Below are 21,435 nucleotides of genomic sequence, written 5' to 3' on the forward strand. Positions count from 1 at the left end.
TTATTCTATCAAAAATTTATATTGACACTCTTGCTTTCTTTAAAAATATTATCATTTGCTTCATGTATTTTCCCCCACTCATTGATTTTTGCTCTCTGTATTTAAGGTGTATCTCTTGTAGACAGCATTTTGATGCATTCTGTCTCCTTATCCAATTGTTCTATGTATTCTCTTGACTGGTGCACATTAACCCATTTGCATTCAGTGTAATTGTTATCACGTATGAACTTTTTGCTTTTTATTTTGCTCTGTATGATTTTTTTAAAATTTTTTATTATTAATTTTAATGAAAGCTTAGGGAGACTTTGGATTGCCATTCATTCATTGTTGTACTTCTCTCCCTGCCCACCTCTCCTCCCGTTTGCTCTTTTCTTTGAAAAGTAAAAAAAAATTCTTTCATTGCTATACATTCCCTGCCCCCAAGTCCACTCCACTGTGCAGCCTTGTTGTGTATATTGTTTATTAAATTTTTGAGTGAAAATTTATAAACCATATTGTTTTTTGATTCTTTCATATACTTTTTGTTTTATAACCCTAATTATAATTAATTAATGACATTATTCAATTCACCTATTATTTTCTATTTCCTTTCCTTTCCCCCAACCTATTTATTCAAAAGTTTTTTCTTTTTTCACATTGTGTTTCATTCATGTACATTGTGTATTGTACATATACATTTTTGGTTTTGGGGTTTTAAAACACATTTTATTGAGATTTTAATGAAAGTTTACTGAGAATTTTCATTGTTGCACACTTTCTTCTCTACCCCTTCCCCCACTCCAGTTTGCTTTTCTCTTTAAAAAAATTCTTTCGTTGTTGTCACAACTTTCTCCCGCCCCCCCCTCAGTCCACTTTGATGTTGTTGTTATTGTTGTTATGTGCCGTTGAATCGTTTGCGACTCATAGTGACCCTATGTACAACAGCCCTAAACCTTGCTCTATCCTGAGCCAATCTCACTGCCTCTGACACACCCATCCTGATTACCCCAGTCACTGAATCAATCCACCTCATAGAGGGTCTTCCCTTCCTGCGCTATCCCTCTACTCTACCCAGCATGATGTCCCTCTCCAAAGACCTGTCTCTCCTTACAACATGTCCAAAGTATGTCAGATGAAGCCCCAGAATCTTTGCCTCCAAGGAGTAGCCTGGTTTAACCCTCTCTAGGATGAATCTGTTTGTTTTCTTGACAGTCCAGGGTACATTCAGTACTCTTCTCCAGCACCACAGCTCAAAGGTGTCAATTCTCCTTCTGTCCTCCCTAGTCATTGTCCAGTTCTCTGATGCATAACAAGTGATTGCAAAGACCATGGCCTGTATAAGAGACACTGTTGCTCTTGAGTACTTTAGAGAGGTCCCTAACAGCAGACTTTCCCATCGCAGTATGTTTTTTTTTATTTCCTGGCTGCTGGTGCCAAAAGTGTTGACTGTGGAGCCGAGCAAACTGAAGCTGTGAACAATCTCAATCTCTTCGCCATCCATCCTGATGCTACCGATTGGTACACTTTGATATACACCTCTTATTCTGGATGGTTGTTATACAAATAATACCAAATTATATATTCCTTTTAAACAGTTCTTTCCGTCGTCTGTTTCAATTTACATTATTTATCCCTTCTTTTCTTAGTTTCCTCCCAACCACTATATCAGTCCTATTTCATACCAGTGGCATTTTACACTATTTGTCCTTTTGTGGCTGAGATATTTCACTCAGCATAATGTCGTTCAGGGTCACCTACTTTTTATAATATTTTATGAGTTCCTTGTTTTTCAATGCAGCATGGTATTCCATTGTGAGAGCATACCAGAGCTTCTCTATACATTTGTTTGTTGATGAGCACTTGGGTTGTTTTCAGCTCTTTGCTATTGTGAACAGTGCAGCAATAAACACAGGCATGGATATATCTGTTTGAGTGGCAGCTCTGATTTCTTTAGGGTATATTCCAAGTGGTGAAATTGTTGGCTCAAATGGTCTTTCTATTTCCAACTTTTTGAGAAAGCACCATACTGCCTTCCAGAGTGGTTGCATTATTTTACACTCCCACCAACAGTGAATAAGGTTTTCAATTTCTCCACTACTTCACCAGCATTTGTTGTTTGCTGCTCTGTTGAGTTTTGCTATTGTTACTGAAGTGAGATGATATCTCATAGTTGTTTTGTATACATTATGTTTTCTATAGTTATTATTGATCCATGTCTTTTATCACTCTGCCTCTTCAAGTCCCCAGTGTATCTCATTCCTTCTCCCCTCATCGGTCCATTATTATCTGCTATCCTAGCCCCCCTCCGCCTTCCTTCCTTCCTTCTCTCCTTACTCTTCCCCTCTTGACCATCCATACATAACTTGCTTAATTATCTTCCAGATTTCACAATAGGGTCTTAATGCAATATTTGCCCTTTCCCTCTCCATTCCCTCCACCCCTGTATTTGTAGGGCTGCAGACTTCTTTGTTCCATTTCATTTTCTGTGCTGAGTTCAATTTGTTTATGGGTTTTATTATCATTTCTTCATTGCTTCTGTTTTAGGGGTTTTTTTTCTGTTTTAGTTTTTACTGAATATTTATTATTTACCTCTTTTATGTTTAGTAGGAAAAGATGTCTTCATTTCCTTTCAAATTATCACCTTTTTTTTTCTTTTCCTCCTTGGTTTAAAACAGTTGAAATTGTCTTGACTTCCTCTGTGTTTGGAAGTTCTATAATGACAGTATTTATTTTATTTTTTTCATTTGTAGTTAACCTCATTTAAAAGTTTACATCTCTGGTTCCTTGTTTTCAGTGTTGTTGTTGTTAAGTGCTGTCAAGTTGTAGGTGACTCATAATGACCCTATGAATGAAAGACCTGGACACTTGTGTAACTTTCATCCTTTCTACAGGTTCATAGGGTTTCCAGAGGCAAGCTATTTTTGGGCTTGGATGTCACTCCTGCTTCCAAGTTTGTTTTAATCGGGGAGCTTCACCAAACACTGTCCACCATGGGTGACCATTCTCGCATTTGACACATCAGTGTCACAGTGTTCAGCTTCACAGCAACCATGAGTTACCTCTGTGTACAGCAAGTTTTCATTGTTACAGGCTTATTTTCTCCAAACTCATTGCCATCAGGTCAGAGCCATAACTGACACTCCACTGAGGTTCCAAGGCTGGGAATCCCATCTGTCTCTAAGGAAGTGCTGGTGAATGTGCACTGCCAGGGAGACACATGGCCTTGGGGTTTGTAGCACAACTTCCTACAGCCTACACCACTTATCAGGATGCTTCCATGTCTCAGTCACTGTCTGTGTGGAATAGTCAAGTTTACTAATCTCAAGTTGTTGCCTGCTGTTACGGCTTCTCTCCCTGAAAGATTCCCTTTATTATTGGGAAGGTTGGTCAGGTTTTGACAAATTCTTTTCCTTTCTGTTTATTTGAGAGTGGCCTCATTTTGCCATCATATCTGAGGGACACTTTTGTTGGATGTCTTCTTCTTGGTTGGCAGATTTTTCTTTCTGAGTTGTACATGTGTCATATCACAGCCCATATATATATATGTATGTCTGTATATGTATATATGTATATGTGTATGTATGTATATATGTGTGTATACATGTATATGTGTAGGTATATGTATATATGTGCATATATGGGTGCATATGTATGCATATATGTATGTATGTGTATGTATGTATGTATATATGTGTATGTATATGTATGTATATGTGTATGTATATATGTGTCTGTATGTATATATGTACATGTGTGTACACACACACACACACACACACACACACACACACACACGTATATATTTCTGACAGGAAACCAGAGCTCAGTCTTCTTCCTTCTCTGTTGTAGACAAATTTTCCTTTTTCCTGAACGACTTTCAGAATTCTTTCTTTTTCTTTGAAAAGTTTGGCTTTGGTGTTCTTTGGGGATTTTTTTTTGAGGTCTTCAGAGTTTTAGAACTGTACATGCCTAGACCCAATCCATAATCAATTTTCTCAGAATCTCTGCACAGCGAGGCCTTGGCATTGGTATTTTTGTAGGCTCCACAGTAAGTATGCTCCAGCCCAGCTTCTTCCACCTGATAACCCTTCCCCACACTCCAGCCACATCAGGCTCATACATACCTGTTTTTCTGCTTACTGTTGTTCTCTGAGGCAGTATAACATCTACATGCTAGATGAAAAGAAATGGCTAGAGAGCTCTAGTGGCCTAGTGGCAAGAACCTGCACTGTAATCCCAAAGGTGTGCAGTTTGAACCCACCAGATGCTCTACTTCTCTGGAGAAGGAGGGTCAATCTCCTCCTGTGCCTGTCAGATCTGACTTGATGGTACCCAACAAGAAAAAAAAATAATAAAAGAAATGGCAAAGGTGTGGGTGTTAGAGGAGATTCTGAAACTCAATTCATTGCCATTGAGTTGGAACCGACTCATAGCTGACCCTCCAGTGGGTTTTCAGAGGCGGTGAATCACATGAGGGGAGATGGCTTGTATTTCTCCTGCTGGGGAATTTGAACCACCAAAGGGGTATTGTCTTTGGGTTCGCCTTGAAACTCCCAACGAACTGCACCACCAGTGCTCCCTCAAGTCAATCCTGGGGCATGTCTAATAATCCCGGTGTGAGCTCTCTGGAGACTATCACTTTGTTAGAAACAGTTCATGGACATTGTACCTGTTGCCATCTTCCTTCGCTTGCTTTGAATTAGGTTCTTCTTCCTGTCCAATGATGAGCTACTGGAGATCCTGTCTGAAACAAAGGATCCCCTCCGTGTCCAGCCACATTTGAAGAAGTGCTTTGAGGGAATTTCCAGGCTGGAGTTCACTAAACACTTGGAAATCAACGGCATGATAAGCTCAGAAAAAGAAGTGGTTCCATTCAAGCAGAAAGTCTACCCAGCTCAAGCCAAAGTAATCCCCCTCAATACCTTTGTGGTGCTTGTCTCCACAACAGCACGTAACAGGGAGAGGCAGGGAGTGTTTGGGCTGTGACTGTGGACTTCCAGCCTGACATGACAGCAGAGTGACTCTGGGGAGTTACTCCATCTTTTGAACCTTAGTTTACGCCTCTTGAAAATCAAGGTTCTTTTGCACTCTGAATGACATATCAAAATTTTGTGGGATACATTTCAACCAAGTTAAAACTGGAGGTGGTAGCAGGAATCAGGTCCAAACCACTAACATTTACATCTCCAGGAGCAGAACCTAGTTGAGTGTTCCAGTCACAAAGCTCCCTAAGACATTCATTTTCAAGGGTCATTAAAACAGCCCGGGATCTCCCCCAGTCCTCTCAAGGTAGAGCTGGGCTATGCCCAACGTTCCTCCATCCGCACTTGGGCTAATTCTGGCCGCCTCTGTGTGTGTGTTTCTTGCCCCACAGGGCATGGTGGAGAAGTGGCTCCAGCAGGTGGAGCAGATGATGCTCGCCAGTATTCGAGAGGTCATTAAACTTGGGATTGAAGCCTATGACAAGGTAAACAAGAAATAAGTGCTGTGGGCTAGGGCATGGATGCTTGCGGTCCCGGCAGTTTGGAGAGAAGGTTAAACCGATCAATTCTAACAGCTCCTTGGACTTTTCCCTAAGCCTGTCTTTTCCTCCTAGTTGATACCTAAAACTTTGCCCCTTTATTTTCTTTTTCCTGTGAATCCCAGGGGATTGAGATATTTCTGGTGAGATAATAGCCTTTGGAAGAATTTGGCAAAAATACTCTTTGTCAGGACCCTCTGCTTGCTACTGACTAGTCCTTTCTGTGGGTTGGGATTGATGGGGTTTAATTAGAGCCCCTCCCCATTCAGCAGGAATCCCCAAGTGCTACAAATGGGCTAATGTTCCCCACCACTAACTGGAAGGTTGAAGGTTGGGGTTCACTGACAGGCACCTCAGGAGAAAGACCTGCTACTGAAAAATCAACCAATGGGAGCACAGCTCTGCCCTGACACACCTGAGTAGCCATGAGCTAAAGTTGATTTGATGACAGCTCATAGTCCAATTAAGCATTCCCCTCCTGTGTTGTTGTTGTTGTTATGTATTGTTGAGTTGCCTATGACCCATAGCGACCCTGTGTACATCAGCTGTGAACCCTTCCCTGTGCTGAGCCGGTCTCACTAATTCCAACATACCAGCCCCCATTGTCACTGTATCAATCCATTTCATCTGGGGTCTCCCTCTCCTGCACCATCCATCCACCCTTCTAAGCATGATGTCCTTCTCCAAGAACTGGTCTCTCCTGACCATGTGTCCAAAGTATGTGAGAAGGAGCTTCAAAATCCTGGCCTCCAAGGAGAGACTTGGTTTCACCCTCTCCAAGGCAGACCTTTCTGTTTTCTTGGCAGTCCATGGTATGTACACATCAGAAGCATTTAATTGAACAGGAAGAGATTGCCCATCCTTCTCCCACAGAGCAGCTGGTGGATCCAAACCATGTGCCTGTGAGATTGCAGCACAGCTTCTTGCCACTCAAGCTTTCCTAGGGCTCATCAATATAGAACCAGATTATAAATATAGTCATCTCTGCAGGCCATATATCCTGTCATACCAATTGCAGCCATAGACAACATGGACATGAGTGGGCATAGCTGGGTTACAATAAAACTTTATTTACAACATCAAACTGCAAGCCAGCTGTAACCCTCAGGCCACAGCTTTGCTGATGTGTACCAGAAAGTGTGGCTGAGGGAAGCCTGTGGCACAGCACATCCCTGTGGGATGCAGTCACTAAAGAGAGCAATTGTGAATACTCCCTGGAAAGAGAAGAACACCTGGATCATAATTCATGTCAAAAACAAACCAGCAAAGCACCCCACTGCTATCAAATCCATTCTACCTCATAGAGACCCTCGAGCAGAGGAGAACTGTTGTATATGGTAAAATTACCAGATAGGATCGTGAAAGCAGATACAAAGGGCTTTCAAAACAGTAAAAGTGGAATAAATCAGTAATCCCAGAGATTCCAAACCTGTGGCATCTGAGGATGGGAAAGGCTTTGGATTTTTTGTGCAAGTGACATGGGGGTGGGCAGTTTTAAGCAGTTTAAGTCATGTGCTAAGATGAATTGCTCGACAGTTATACTTCACTCAGTCTGCCTTTCTGCATTTCCTCAGGTCTCTCGTGATCAATGGGTCTTACAGTGGCCTGGCCAGGTAGTTATCTGTGTCTCTTCCATCTTTTGGACCCAGGAGGTATCCCAAGCTATACTTGATAACACCTTACCAGTAAGTGAATCCGTTTTCAAGTTTGCACAAGGAAGTCACCCCTTCAGTGAGGTTCTGCAGGACACCTAATTACAGTAGTCAAGTATTTGAAATAAAAATGATCGAGATCCATGGTCTTGCAACAGTCATGGGGACTGTGGGGCGGAGAATTTGGAATTGACACTGCCCAGGAGTGCTGCTGTGCGTGACCCCTTGCCTTCCTTCCCATATAGTATTTCTCCACTGTTGGGGCCTCTTTGCTTCTCGGGATCAAGCTGGCAAAACATCCACCAATCCACCGTGTCCTCTTCCCTAACCAAGAGTCTACGTGATACTCTTCTCTTCTCGACCTCCACCAGGATCCCCCGCTCACCATCCCCCTTTCCCATATCCACCTTCACCCCAGCTCTTTCTTCAGACCTCTCTCATGAAACCAAGTTCACTTATGCACCTGCATCTCTCATTTGCCCTGAATATGCCTCCAGGCACATCTGTTAGCAGTTACTTCCTGCCATCGACGACAGTCCTCAACAGGGCAAGACTTAGATGCACTTAGCTTCCAGTCCTGTTACTAAGGAGTTTTCATAAATGTGCCCCCCTCTTTGATTTTTTTTGGAGAGCAGGCATTTTAATGTTAAAAAATGAAATTAATGCATTTATATTTTTCCTCTTTCAATGACAAAAAATATCTTCTCTTAGATATCTTGTAGCTTTGAATTTTATATTTAGGTTTGTGATCCAGTTTTTTGATATGTGATATGAAGTATAGATAGGATTTCTTTAATCTTGCATATGGGTATTCGGTTGTGCCAGCACTGCTTGTTAAAAATAATTAAAAGTCTCTTTTCTGTACAGAATTATGTTTGATACAGTCCTTGAAAATCAATTGCATGAGGGGGAACCTATGGGACGATATGTGTATTGATCTTTTTCTGACCTCCCGTCTGTTCCACAGTCTACTCTTTTGCCATTACCACTCAACCTAAATTACTCTGATGTCATAGTGATTCTGCCAATGAGACGAGCTCCTTGGAACCACTTAAATTTCCTTGGATTTCAGACGACTTGCTTGCCATGTGGCCCCAAGTTCCTTATGGGTTGAGGAGAATTTGGGATTGTATACTTTATCATTATTTCACGTATTATTAACACCAAAGCAATATTCTTTCCCACTGGTGAGCAATATAAGGAGATAAAAACTTTGGGAAGTGAATAGATTAAAAAGAGGGCTAGAAATAATGCAGGAAGATGGGATAGCAAGCTTCCAAACTATCCCAGCAAGATGGGGTGGTGGGCCATGGTGGTGTTGGTGTGAAGAAAGGATAATAGCAAATGAGAAACATATTAAGGAAGTTCATATTTAGAAGTTAATCATAGCAAGCTGAGGGACAGGAGGCCTTGAGTGACAGCACTTCAGTGCATGGCTTGAGTCATCAGGTGGTGGATGGTGCCATGACCTGAGGTGGGGGCTACCAGAGGAGAATCCAGTTTGATTAATTGTCTTTCCAGGGTTTTCTGCAAAAGAGCAATGATCAGATTGCACAGATTGTCCAGCTGGTGCGGGGGAAGCTGAGCAGTGGGGCTCGGCTCACACTCGGCGCCCTCACAGTCATCGATGTCCACGGTAAGCAGAGACGTCCCGTGGTGTCACTGTCCAGAAACAACAGGCAGGCAGAGCCCCCTTCCTTCTCCTAAGTGGAATGACTCAGGGTCTCCTGGCATCTCTGAGAGGAGAGTGAAAGGGCAAAGAGAGAAGCCAACAGCAAAGGGCTGCGATCCCCCTTCCTCATCCTCTTCGTTATGTCAAGGAGCGCTCCGAGGAGACCTCTTGCTGTGGCGGCAGTGGCCAGCGTCAGCTCTACGATTCACCAACTTGAGGTGATTTCCCTTGGAGAAACGATAGAGCATCTTTCTGAATGATCAGGTTATTCAAAACAAGGCGTTTGGCACACATTGTCTCAGTTTTTTAACATACATTTCACACATCAGAACCCTGAGATACAGAGAAGCATGCATTTTGCTGAGAGGCACAAAGCTAGTGAGCAGAAAGGCTCTTTTGTAACCTGACCCTATGTCTGTCAGATTCCAAACCTAAGGGTGAGAGATGATGCCTTCCAGTTATTCCTTAGAAAGAAAAAAAAAAGAGAAGGAGAAAAAGAAGAGCTAGGGTCTTTATAGAAAACGAACCACTCCCCTCATCCTCCCTCCATCATCACCATGGAAACTAGGGCTGGACCAGACTGGTTGCCTGGTAACAGTGTCTCTTGCTCACATAGCAAGCATCTTACTGGTATTTCATGGCATCTTCTTCCCCTTAAGGAACAGAGCCAAAGAGATCATAATAGGGATGGCAGCATTTGGAAAAGCAATATATTGCAAAGACCTATGGGTCTCTTCTCTAAGAATTTGGGGATACATACTATGACAGTTTTGGAAGCAGGAGTGGCATCCACTTCCTAAGCAACAAGCCTCCTGAAACTCTATGAACTTTGATAAATATCAATACTTGTAGAGGGCTTCAGGCCTTTTGTTCATAGGGTCACGATGAGTTGTGCTCGGCTTGAAGATAATCAACAACAATAATAGTAAAACAGAGGCTAATCCTTATATAATGTTATGTGCAAAGTACAGTTTAATGTGTTCACATGTGTGTACATACATAGAGAGATATTAGTGTTAGCAATTAAGCAATTGAGAGTTAAGTGTTCAACTGCTTACAGAAAGATCAACAGCTCCAACCTACTAGTACTCTGCAGGATAAAAGTCCTGTTCATCTGCTCCTATCGGGATTTTATTGTTGTTATGTGCTGTTGAGTTGCCTGTGACTCATAGCAACCGTCTGGACAATAGCTCTGAAGCCTGCCTCATCCTGAGACAGTCTCACTGACTCCAACACACCTACCCACATAGCCCCAGTTACTGTATCAATCCGTCACATCTGGGGTCTTCCTCTCTTGCGCTGTCCCTCCAGTCTTACAAGTATGATGTGCCCAAAGTATTTAAGACAGAGCTTCAAAATCCTAGCCTCTAAGGAGAAACTCAGTTTCACCCTCACCAAGACAGACAGACCTATTTGTTTTCTTGGTGGTCTGTGGTATGTTCAGGACTCTTCTCTAGCACCACAACTCAAAGGCATTGATTCTTCTTCTGTCATCCTTAGTCATTGTCCAGCTTTCTGAAGCATAACAAGTAATTTCGAGTGCACCTTAGTCTCTAGACTGACATCATTGCTTCTCAGAACTCTGAAGTGGTCTCTGACACCAGACTTTCTCAGTGCAGTTCATCTTTGGATTTCCTGACTGCTGGTGCCAAGAGTGTTGATTGTGAAGCTTTAGCAAGCTGTAATTGTTAACAGCCTCAATCTCTTCTTCATCAATCATGATGCTGTCAAAATGCCCCAGTGGTGAGAATCTTTGTCTTCTTGATGTTGAGCTTCAATCCAAATTGAAGACTACAGTCCTTGACCTTCTTCAGTAAGTGCTCCTGCTTCTCCTTAGATACAGCAAACAACGATGTGTCATCTGCATAGTGCAGGTATTGATGAGTCTTCCTCCAATCCTGGCGTCACATTCCTCCTCATAAAGCCCAGCCTCCCAAATGATGTGGTCTGCGTATAGATTGAAAAAGTATGGAGACAGGACACATCCCTGACCCACTCCTTTCCTGATTTTGAACCATATAGTGTTACCTTGCTCTGTCTGAGGACTGCTTCTTGGTCCGAGTATAGGTTTCATATGAACACATATTTCAACAAACAACTTCTGCCCTTGTCTCACAAGGTTGTGTCAGGAAATAATGGTGAACAACTACCTGGCCAACTCCTTGGAAGAGATTGATATTTACTCCCATTGAGACCCAATAGAGTGTGGAAATTATCGAATAATATCACTAATATTACATGCAAGCAAAATCCTGCTGAAGATTATCCAAAACCAGCTGGAGCAGTACATCAACAGAGAAACTACCTGAAATACAAGCTGAATTTAGAAGAGGTTGTGACACTAGAGACATTTTCACCAATGTCAGATGGATCTTGGCAGAAACCAAAGAATACCAGAAGAATATCTGTGTTTCATTGACTATGCAAAAGCTAGACTGTGTAGATCACAACAATCTGTGGCTAATCTTGAGAAGAAAGGGAACCCCAGAACACCTGACTGTGCTCATATGAAACCTGTCAAGATTAGAGGTTAGGAAACCCTGTGTGGTAGTTCTCAGTCAATTAGGTTTGCTGTATGTCAAAATAAATTTTTTGGTATGCAGAAACACACATATCTGATTAACATACATATATTTAATCCTCATAATAAGAAGCCTTGGTGGTATAGTGCATAATGTGTTGGGCTACCCACCAAAGTTTTCAGGTTCAAGCCACTAGCCACCCCATGGGAGAAAAATGTGCTGTCTTCTCCTGCTAAGATTTATGCCTGGAACATCCAGTGTAGTGTTGCTATGACTTGGATTTACTCTGCATATTTAAATCCCCATAATCCTAGCTCTCTAAGGTAGTAATCATGCTGTCTTCATTTTACAGATTATGTAATTAAGGGATAGACAGCGATCACAGAACTTGCCCAGAATCACATGGCTAAGAATGGTGGAACCAGAACTGGGACCCAGACAATCTGAGTTCAGAGCACGGGGTCTGGTTTATAGGGAGATGTGCTGCTAAAATCAAAGGCCATGCCTCCATAAAGGTTCAAGTTCACCAGCTCTTTTGGGGGAAAAGATGGGCAGTCTCCTCCTGTGCAGTTTACACCAGGGGAAGCCCAATGAAGGGTCAGCTATGAGTCAGTTCCAACTTAACTACAATGAGTTTGCATCTTGATCCTGCTGTCTGAGAACATACAGCCCAGAAAATTCTCTATCTCGCTCCTGAGGAAGAAGAAGAAAAAAGAAAGCAAGCCTGCTTCTGAGAGACATTGGTGCCTCCAGGTTGACAAGAAGTTCTTTCTTTCTCATTGCCACAGAGTCAGAACTAACTCATAGCTGACGCTCCAGTGGATTCTCAGAGGCTGTAGTCACACTGGAGGAGATTACCCATCTTTCTCCTGAGGAGGAACTGGTAGATGCGAACCCCCTGACTGTGGGCTGACAGCACAACCCCTTATCCACCAGGCCACCAGATTTGAGCCTAAAATTAGTGAGGGAGGGGTGACCTTGATGAACTCTGTAGCCTTCCTTGAACTCTCTGTAAAGACAGGAGGATTCTGGCGGCTCCACTTAGCTGTGTTTCTGAATATTTGTCCAACAGCTCGTGATGTGGTGGCCAAGTTATCTGAGGACAATGTTTCTGATCTGAGCGACTTTCAGTGGATCTCCCAGCTGCGCTACTACTGGGATTCCAAAGATGTGAAGGTGCAGATGATAACCACAGAAGCCTTGTATGGCTATGAGTACCTGGGCAACTCCCCCCGGCTGGTGATTACGCCCCTCACTGACCGCTGCTACAGGTAAATGTTGGCTCCTGTCAGTCCGAGGCGTGTGGATAGAGAACTAGAGAAGGGAAAGAATATGGAGAGGGAGATTAGAGATATATTAGCCTGGATTCTCTAGAGAAATAAAACCCGTGAAGGAGTGCGTGTGGGTGTTAGAGTGTGTGTATGTGTGTGTGTGTGGTGTGTGTGAGAGAGAGAGAATATAAGAGAAAGAGGAGAGAGAAAGGCGAGAGAGAAGGGGAGAGAGGGGTTGATTATCTCGAGGAAATGGCTCACATGCTTATAGAGGCAAAGTCCAAGTCCATGTGGCTGGCAGACCCCAAGATCAGAAGATTAGATTGGCAAGCAATATGGTAGGCTGCTGGCTCTAGTCTAAAGAACCAGAAATCAGATGCTGAAGAGCCAGATGCAAACTCCAGATTGAACAAAAAGCAAAACTGTTCTGTCAGAATGCCCATATGTATGTGATGCAAGCCACACCCCTGAGGGAACGCTCTTCCAACTGATTGGCTGCTAGTTGGTGACTGCTCATGAAGGTGAATATATCAAATATCAGCAAAAGAATAACTACATCATAACTGCCCAAACCAGAGAATTGTGGACAATCAAAATGACACACACAACCTTGACCTTCACAGTTACTGTGATTCCATGGATGATAACAGACACTAAACCTTCAGGACTGAAATGAAAACTCAGGAAAAGTCTTAGGCAAATTAATATATTGAAACTAAGATGACTAGTTAAATAGAATACTCTCCAATGGTGAGACCAGGCTACTCCTTGGAGGCAAGAATTCTGAGGCTTCTTCTGGCATACTTTGGACATGTTGCAAGACCAGTCCTTGGAGAGGGACATCATGCTTGGAAGGGTGGAGGGACAGAGGAAGATCATCAATGAGATGGATTGATTCAGTGACTGGTATAATGAGGGTAGGTGTCAGAGACAGTAAAGTTGGCACAGGATAGAACAGGTTTCAGGGCTGTTGTACATAGGATCACTGTGAGTTGAAGTGACTTGATGGTGCATAACAACAATAACTACTCCAATGGCAGGAATCAAGATGGCCCCTGGAGGTCCCATAGCCAAGAGGTAGATGAGGAATCAGGTGAAGAGTCCAGGCAGAGTTTCTAAACTTTGCCAGCTAGCTTGGATTTGGGGACCTGATAATACAGAAATACTGTCAGAGAGACTGTTCAGCAAAGTGCTTTCACTGCTTTCTTTGACGTTCCTAAAGGGGGGGAAAAATCTGGATTTTGTCAACTTGATGATATTTACATTTTGTTCTTTATTTTTTTGTACAGTCTCTGAAATCTTCTAAAGTTATAAAATAATACTTGAATATTTTCTCATTTCAAAAATCTTCAGTTGTTTTCTGTTTTCTATGGTTTTTTTTGCTGTTTATTATTTTATTCCACTCATTATTTTGTGAACATTTATTGATACTTTCTGTACAACATCCGTGGCCTTGAAGAACCCTTAATCTAATGGAGGAGACACATACACAGTTGTTTACAACAAAGTATGGTAATTGGAATTGTAGCCCTCATACGGGCACCATGGTATCATAGTTACCAACAAGACTCATTGACTGAACTTACGTTGCCTGTCCCAAATGCCAGGCATTATGTTTATTTGCTGAGAATGTGAAACTGAGTAAAAAATTTAAAGGCTCATAACCTGTGGAATTTTTGGAATGTGGGATTATGAGAGATACTTTTATTTTATTCCTTTATGTATGTGTATGTGTGTCCATGTATCCATTCAATAATTCAGTCAACGAATGTTTTTAAGTGCCACCTGGACTGCAAAGCTCTGAAGTTATGATGTTGAGTAAAATAGAATATACTGGCTACATATTGTTGAAACTGACTCATAGCTGACCCTCCAGTGGGTTTTCACAGACCAATCTCACAAGAGGAGATTATACATCTTTTCCCCATGGAGCTGCTGTGTACCTTTGGACTTGACAACGCAACTCCTAACCACTCAACCACCAGAGCTCTCTATGGGTTATATAATCAGGAGGAAAAATGGAAACTCTTTGTATGATTAAAAGAAAACCAATTTTATTAAAATAAAGCCCATTTCCCTGCTCTGATTTCTGTTGGTTTTTTGGACCTCTAACACCGAGTTCTTGTTTTCCTTCCCCTCAGAACATTGATGGGGGCTCTGAAGCTGAACCTTGGGGGTGCTCCTGAGGGTCCAGCTGGGACAGGCAAGACAGAAACCACCAAAGATCTGGCCAAAGCTTTGGCCAAGCAGGTAGGGGACTGCCATCCACTCCCACCCTCTCTTCTCACCCCTTTATGGACGTTACCACCAAGTGCAGTGTGGTTTAGTGTAACAGACAGAGCAAGAACCTATCTCTACATCAGGTATTACAGGAAGAAAGGATCCCCACCACCTGTTTATTCTCTCTCTCGCTAGTGTGTGGTCTTCAACTGCTCTGATGGTTTGGACTACAAAGCCATGGGGAAGTTCTTCAAGGGTCTGGCGCAGGCAGGAGCATGGGCCTGCTTTGATGAGTTCAACAGGATTGAGGTAACACTGCAGCTGGGCTGCAGATCAGAAGGGCCAGGCATGGGGGAGAGTATCTTTGGGTTCTTGCCTCTCAATGACAGAGCCTGTCTCCTTCATGACCCCACAGAGTAGGTAATTTTGAATGAAACCAATATAGCCCCCTGGAGATTAAATACACATGTCATCAATATCATCCCCCCAGTACCATCACAACTCATTCACGTACTTGTTTATGGAGCTGCTGTTATATATGTCAAATAGTCTGCCTATGTTCGTGATGCAAAGAGGAGTGAGAAATTGTCTTGCCTTCAGTGTCTTTAGCAACAGAAAGACAGACAGTCCAGTCCAGTTCAAAAGTAGAATGCCTCTGTATATGGCATTGTGGGAAAATAAAAGTTAAATCAATATAATAGCAGCCCATGATAGTAATACTAAAGAAGGGGTGATTGGTTCTTTTGGGTACTAATGGAGGTCAGAAAACTTGAACGTGACATTTGAATCAATAAAGAATTTTAATAGCTATAATATGTGGTGAACAATGTTGTCGGTACTGGAACAAAGAAAATCCTATTGTATTTATGCACACACACATATGCATGCATCCATACACACACAATTTTCTTTATTTACCAACAAATCATGCTCTTAAGATTTTAATGTGAAAGTCTGGTTCCCAAGTGACCGAGTCTCCACTTTGCTAAGGGAAGGGAGAGCAGCATGGGAGACCAGGAGGCGTGGCTCACACCAGCCTGGTCTTCTCACCCCAGGTCGAAGTGCTCTCGGTCATAGCTCAGCAGATCCTCAGCATTCAGCAGGCCATCATCCGGAAGCTGAAGACGTTCATCTTTGAAGGCACCAAACTCTCTCTGAACCCAACCTGTGCCGTCTTCATCACCATGAACCCCGGCTATGCTGGCAGGGCTGAGCTGCCAGATAATCTCAAGGTAATCAAATTCTGGGTGTCCTGTTGTCATGTGTGAATCTCTGTGGGTACTCAGAGCTCTCTAGAGAAGCCAGGTAGCATTTTCTGGCTGTAAGAGGGAATGGTGGTAATTTGAGTCTCTACTTAGATTTGCTCCCACATATTTAATCTTCTTTTTAAATAAAATTTATATTTTATACTGGTTTACTTAACAAATTTCGTATACATTGTTTTGCACACCAGATCTTTCTCATTTCCATTACCCGCTCCTCCCTTTGCGCATCAAATTATGTGACCCTATGGTTAACCCCCTGCCCGTCCTCACCCTCCGCTCCTACCCCCCCTTGGATCCTCATACACATTTTACTAGTTATCTTTCTATTTCTACAATAATGGGTGTGTGTGTGTGTGTGTGTGTGTATAATCACACATATTATATAACACACATATCATATCTTACAATATTTATTCTTATGAGACTAAGTTAATTCATTAGCATAATGCTCTCCAGTTCCTCCCAAGTTAGGAAATGAATTTCAAAATCATTGCTCCTGCGTGCTGTGTAGTATTTCATCAAGTGAATGTACCATAATTTCTCAATCCATTTTTATTGTAGTTGTACATTTGGGCTGTTTCTATGTTCTTGTGATGTTGAACGATGCTGCTATAATTTAATCTTGTGATTAGCTGTTGTGATGGGTACTGTTTTTCTTAGTTCCTTTACTGTATTCTCTTTGTCACTGTAGAGAAAGGCAACTGATTTTTGTATGTTGCTCTTATATCCTGCCACTTTGCTGTATTGGTGGACTATGTCCAGTAGTTTTCCCACTGAGTCTTTAGGGTTTTCTAAATCTACCATCGTATCATCTCCATGTGAGATAGTTTTACCTCCTCTTTGCTTTGCCAGTTTGGATACCTCTTATTTCCTCCTTGTGTCTTATTGCTCTTGCTTATGCTGGAACAGACGAAGGAAAGAACTGTTTAAGAGGAATCTAAGGTTAGGCTTTATAGACATTATATTATAGACAACAGTCCACAATAAGAGGTGCATTGAAAAGAGGACTGGGGGAGAGGAAGTAGGGAAGGGGGAAGGGAGGCAATTGTATAACACTAAATGAATATTTTTAAAAAATGTACACAGGGGGAGGGAGGAAAATGTGCAACAATGAATGACTAAAAATCCAACTTTTCTGTAAACTTTTATTAAAATCCCAATTAAAATAAAAAATTTTATTATTAAAAAATAAAAGAGAATTTTTTAAAAGTAGTAGTAGAGTTTGGTGGTGCTAAAGTGATACTTGACCCCAAATCACAGCCACTTACCCAATGAGGTCTTATGGGAGGAGAGTGAGCCCATGGCAAGTAGGAAGCAATGAACACTGCAGGGTCCCGGCTTCAGTTGGCTACAGAAGAGAAACAAGCTGGGTGTGGTATGAGCTCTGATGGACATGCCATATGTGAACCATCTAATGGAACTGGCAACACCCAACTTATTTCCAAACCAAAGCAGGCTGTTTGAACCAGCTAGAGAGATGACAGAGGAGCCCATTTGCTCCCACTCTCTATTGCAAAGCAGGTGTAAGGTACAGCCATGGCACTATCTGTTGGCCTTGCTGCTGGTGCAAGGAAAGTGTTTCTAAAGGAGAGAGAGCGCTACCAGGCCACCTCCAAGGGAGCAGATTCATTGTGACATTGGCATGCTGTTCTCGTGGGAAGGAAATAAAAACCAAAGTACAAAGGGTCTAGGCGAGGCTATTCCTTGGAAAGGGACACCATGCTTGGAAAGATGGAGGGTCAGTGACCCCCAACGACATGGATTGGCATGGTGACTTCAGCAGTGGGTTCTAGTGTCTCAGAGATGATGAGGATGGCACAGGATAGAGCAGGGTTCAGGTCGGCTGTTCATAGGGTTGCTATGAGTCATACTCACCTCGACGGCACCCAACAACAAGAACAAAGTGTCTGGGTCTCCTCGCTCCACTTCAGCTGCAGGGCCAACCAGAAGAAGACTCCTGGGCCGGCCCCATTAGTGAATTTATTATCACTTTACTGCTCCAACCCTTTGAATGGAAGTGATAGGATCTAACCACACCCAGATCTGCTGGCTTGATACTCGATGACTCCTGTGCATTCTGGATGGTACCTAGGATCTTATCCCAAGAATGCCCACTTCTCTCTAGAAATAGAAGAGTCTGGTAGACGTTTGGGTGTGACTCTTCTCCTTTAGGTCAATCCAGGTGAGTGAAGGTGGAAGTAGAATTTAGATCCATTTTCCTCATTTTTTTTACCACCCAGTCACTCTCATTTTTCCCAATCTGTTCCCCTCACCCAGCAACCATGTTATTATCTGCACAAGCAGTTTTCACGAGGCAGTGTAACAGAGTAGAAAGCACCTGGATGTTGGCATCAGGAAGCCTGAGTTTCCTAGTTCTGTCTCTAACTGTGTGATGGGCAAATCACTTCACTTCTCTGGAGGGTTGGGTATCACATCTCCTCTGAGACCTAAGACATTAACGACAAAAGTTAACATGGATGGAGCACTTAGCGTGTGACGCACACTCTTCTAAGCACTGAGAGTGTGCCATTTGTTCTAAACTCAGTGAAGAGAGTAAAGCTGTTACCCCGTTTTGAGAGGGAATGACAGATCTAGAAGGCTTGGGTTGCCTCAGTCACTTAACTCTCCCACAGCCAGTTGGTGGCAGAACAAGAACTCAGAGTCAGGTCTGTGTGATGTTGAGATTCTTCTAATGTATGTAGGTCCGGCATTCCTAAATGACTTCTACTGTTCATATCTAACCCTAGAAGCACCAGTTACTATGAGAGGTTTTCATTTGGAATTGGTGCTGTGGTGGTGGTGGACCGTAGAGTTGGAACCGACCCACAGATGACCCCTCTGGCAGGGTTTTCAGAGGCAGTTAATTGCACAGAAGGAAATAGCCCATCCTTCTCCAGTGGAGCAGCTGGTGGCCTCAAGTTGTGTGTCTTCAGGATTGCAGTGCAACTTCGTGCCACTAGGCCACCAGAGCTCTCTTCATTTGGAATAGGAGAATAAAGTATTATTGGGATACCAGTATCAAAAGCCTGCTGTTCAACTTTGCAGGGATCCAGCAGGACGGCACTTACCGAGGCAGGGCCAGTGGGGAGGTCGGGTAAATGGCGCATCTATCCTATTAAGGTGGTCCGACACAGTAGCTTGTTCTTTAGGCCTCCTTTTACTGATTGTCCATGGAGTGGACTGAATGAGCGTAATATTTCTCAGTGACTCTGTAAATGAACGTTCCTCCACATTCACTATGCATGTCCGCATTCTTATGGCCGATTATCTCTTTCCCAGGCTTTATTCAGGACAGTAGCCATGATGGTGCCAGATTATGCCCTGATTGGAGAAATCTCCCTCTATTCTATGGGGTTTCTGGACTCCCGAAGGTAAGTTAGGTTGAGTCTCCTATATTCTAGACATCTATGGATGATTCTGAAAGAGGGTTTTTTTTGTTGTTGTTTTCTGGTTTTTTGTTTTTTTGGTCTGGTGCTTTCAAGGTGAGTTACCTACCCATGGAGTGAACAGCAAACAAATTTAAGAACCTTGGTTCTGCTCATTGATCTGTGAACATACAGTCCTGGCTTGATCCTGACCCCATTCTTGTCGGGTAAATGGCCTGCGGTCCCAAGAGACCTCATTATATTTACATACATCCTGATTCCTAGTAAGGAAAATACAAAACTATTTCCTGTCTACCTCTCACTCTTAGCACAAAAGACTTACTGCCATGGAACATGAGAAATTATTCTAAGATTGAAGAGGAAAGTTTAATATCATGTACAATTAACATTTTTATCAATATAAGGTTTATTGATCAATAAGCTGGGTCATATTAATGGTCATTAAATGTTAACCATTTTTCAAACATACATACACACACGGATCAACATCTTCATAAATGCATGTTGTTGTTGTTATGTGCTGTCAAGTCACTTTATGTACAAGAGCTCCAAACGCTGCTTCATCCTGTGCCAACTCCACCATTTCCGACACACTCATTCCCACCACCCCAATCACAGAATTGATCTCATTGAGGGACTTCCTCTCCTGCGCTGTCCCTCCACTCTCCCAAACATGATGTCCCTCTCCAAGGACCAGTCCCTCCTTGCATCATGTCCAAAGTAAGTCAGTCAAAGCTTCAGAATCCTTGTCTCCAAGGAGCATTCTGGCTTCACCCTCTCCAAGACAAACCTGTTCTCCTATCAGTTCATGGTATGTTCAGCACTCTTCTCCATCACCACAGCTCAAAGGCATCAATTCTCTATCATCCCTAGTCATTGTCCAGCTCTCTGATGCATAGCACGTAACTGCGAAGATTAAACACATACATATATACATATGCAACACATAGACCGATAGTAATGCATATTAATTTTAAGGTGGCTTATTTTGTTCTGTTCCAAATTTTGTAGTCATTGTCCTGATCATAAGGAATTGATTTTGCTGTTGTTGCTGTTGTTAGAACAGATGTCTTCATAAGGCCTTTGTGTTACAACATTATCTAAGGGGCTGCAGAAAGTCTATAAGGAATGTGTCACCCTTCTTGGCCAAGAGACCATTGTTACTGGGTGATGTCAAGTCGGCTCTGACACCTAATGTCCCTCTGTGCCACAGAACACAGGCCTGCTTGATCCTGTGCCATCCTCACAATCTCTGCCCCACTCAAGCCCACTGTTGCAATTGCATGCCAGTCCACTGCTTTCCCCCCAAATATAATGTCCTCCTCCAGCTGCTGGCCCCTCCTTGAGATCATGCCCAGAGTCTGTGAGACAAAGTCTTGTCATTCTTGCTTGCTTCTAAGGAGACTGCCTAGACTATCAGTATTAGGAGGGTTGTTTGGCTTCCCGCAGCCCCAATAATAGACCTTGATTGTAGTAACTTGCCCATCAATTTATTTATTGAAGTGGTCTGCATTTACTGAGTATCTGCTTTACACTCAGCTTTGTGCTGGGGCTGGGGAGCCTTGGTGGTGTAATCCATAGGGAGTTGTGGTTCTAACTCAAGGACTGAACCTCTCTGGCAATTCAAATCCATCCGTGGTGCTGAGAGAGAAAGATGAGAGGTCTCCTCCTGTGTGATTTACAGTCTCAGAAGCCCAGTGGAAGAAGAAAAATAGAAAAAGATCTGTGAGTTGCCGGAATGCTCCTTGGAGTCAAGGATTCTGAAGCTTCATCTGACATGCTTTGGACATGTTACAAGGAGGGACTGGTCCTTGGAGAGGGACATCATTTTTGGGAGAGTGGAGGGGCGGTGAAGGAGAGGAAGACCTTCAATGAGATGGATCGATTCTGTGACTGGAGTGGTGGGAAAAAGTGCATTTGGGACGGCTAGGTTGGCACAGGATAGGA

General features: G+C 42.9%; 1 protein-coding gene across 1 annotated transcript in view; it reads left to right on the plus strand.

Annotated features, from left to right (window-relative positions):
• DNAH3 (dynein, axonemal, heavy chain 3) overlaps positions 1-21,435 on the plus strand; it is a 230,099-nt gene that overhangs the window by 93,571 nt on the left and 115,093 nt on the right. The window contains exons 24-32 of the mRNA XM_006892705.1: positions 4,683-4,884; positions 5,354-5,446; positions 7,075-7,185; positions 8,674-8,788; positions 12,419-12,617; positions 14,759-14,867; positions 15,033-15,146; positions 15,893-16,069; positions 19,382-19,473. Of these exons, the coding sequence (XP_006892767.1) occupies positions 4,683-4,884; positions 5,354-5,446; positions 7,075-7,185; positions 8,674-8,788; positions 12,419-12,617; positions 14,759-14,867; positions 15,033-15,146; positions 15,893-16,069; positions 19,382-19,473 (1,212 nt within the window). The remainder of the gene's footprint in view (positions 1-4,682; positions 4,885-5,353; positions 5,447-7,074; positions 7,186-8,673; positions 8,789-12,418; positions 12,618-14,758; positions 14,868-15,032; positions 15,147-15,892; positions 16,070-19,381; positions 19,474-21,435) is intronic.

Source organism: Elephantulus edwardii, unplaced genomic scaffold, assembly GCF_000299155.1.
Source record: "Elephantulus edwardii isolate Elephantulus edwardi_28Jun2011 unplaced genomic scaffold, EleEdw1.0 scaffold00117, whole genome shotgun sequence".
NCBI classification, from domain to species: Eukaryota; Metazoa; Chordata; class Mammalia; order Macroscelidea; family Macroscelididae; genus Elephantulus; species Elephantulus edwardii.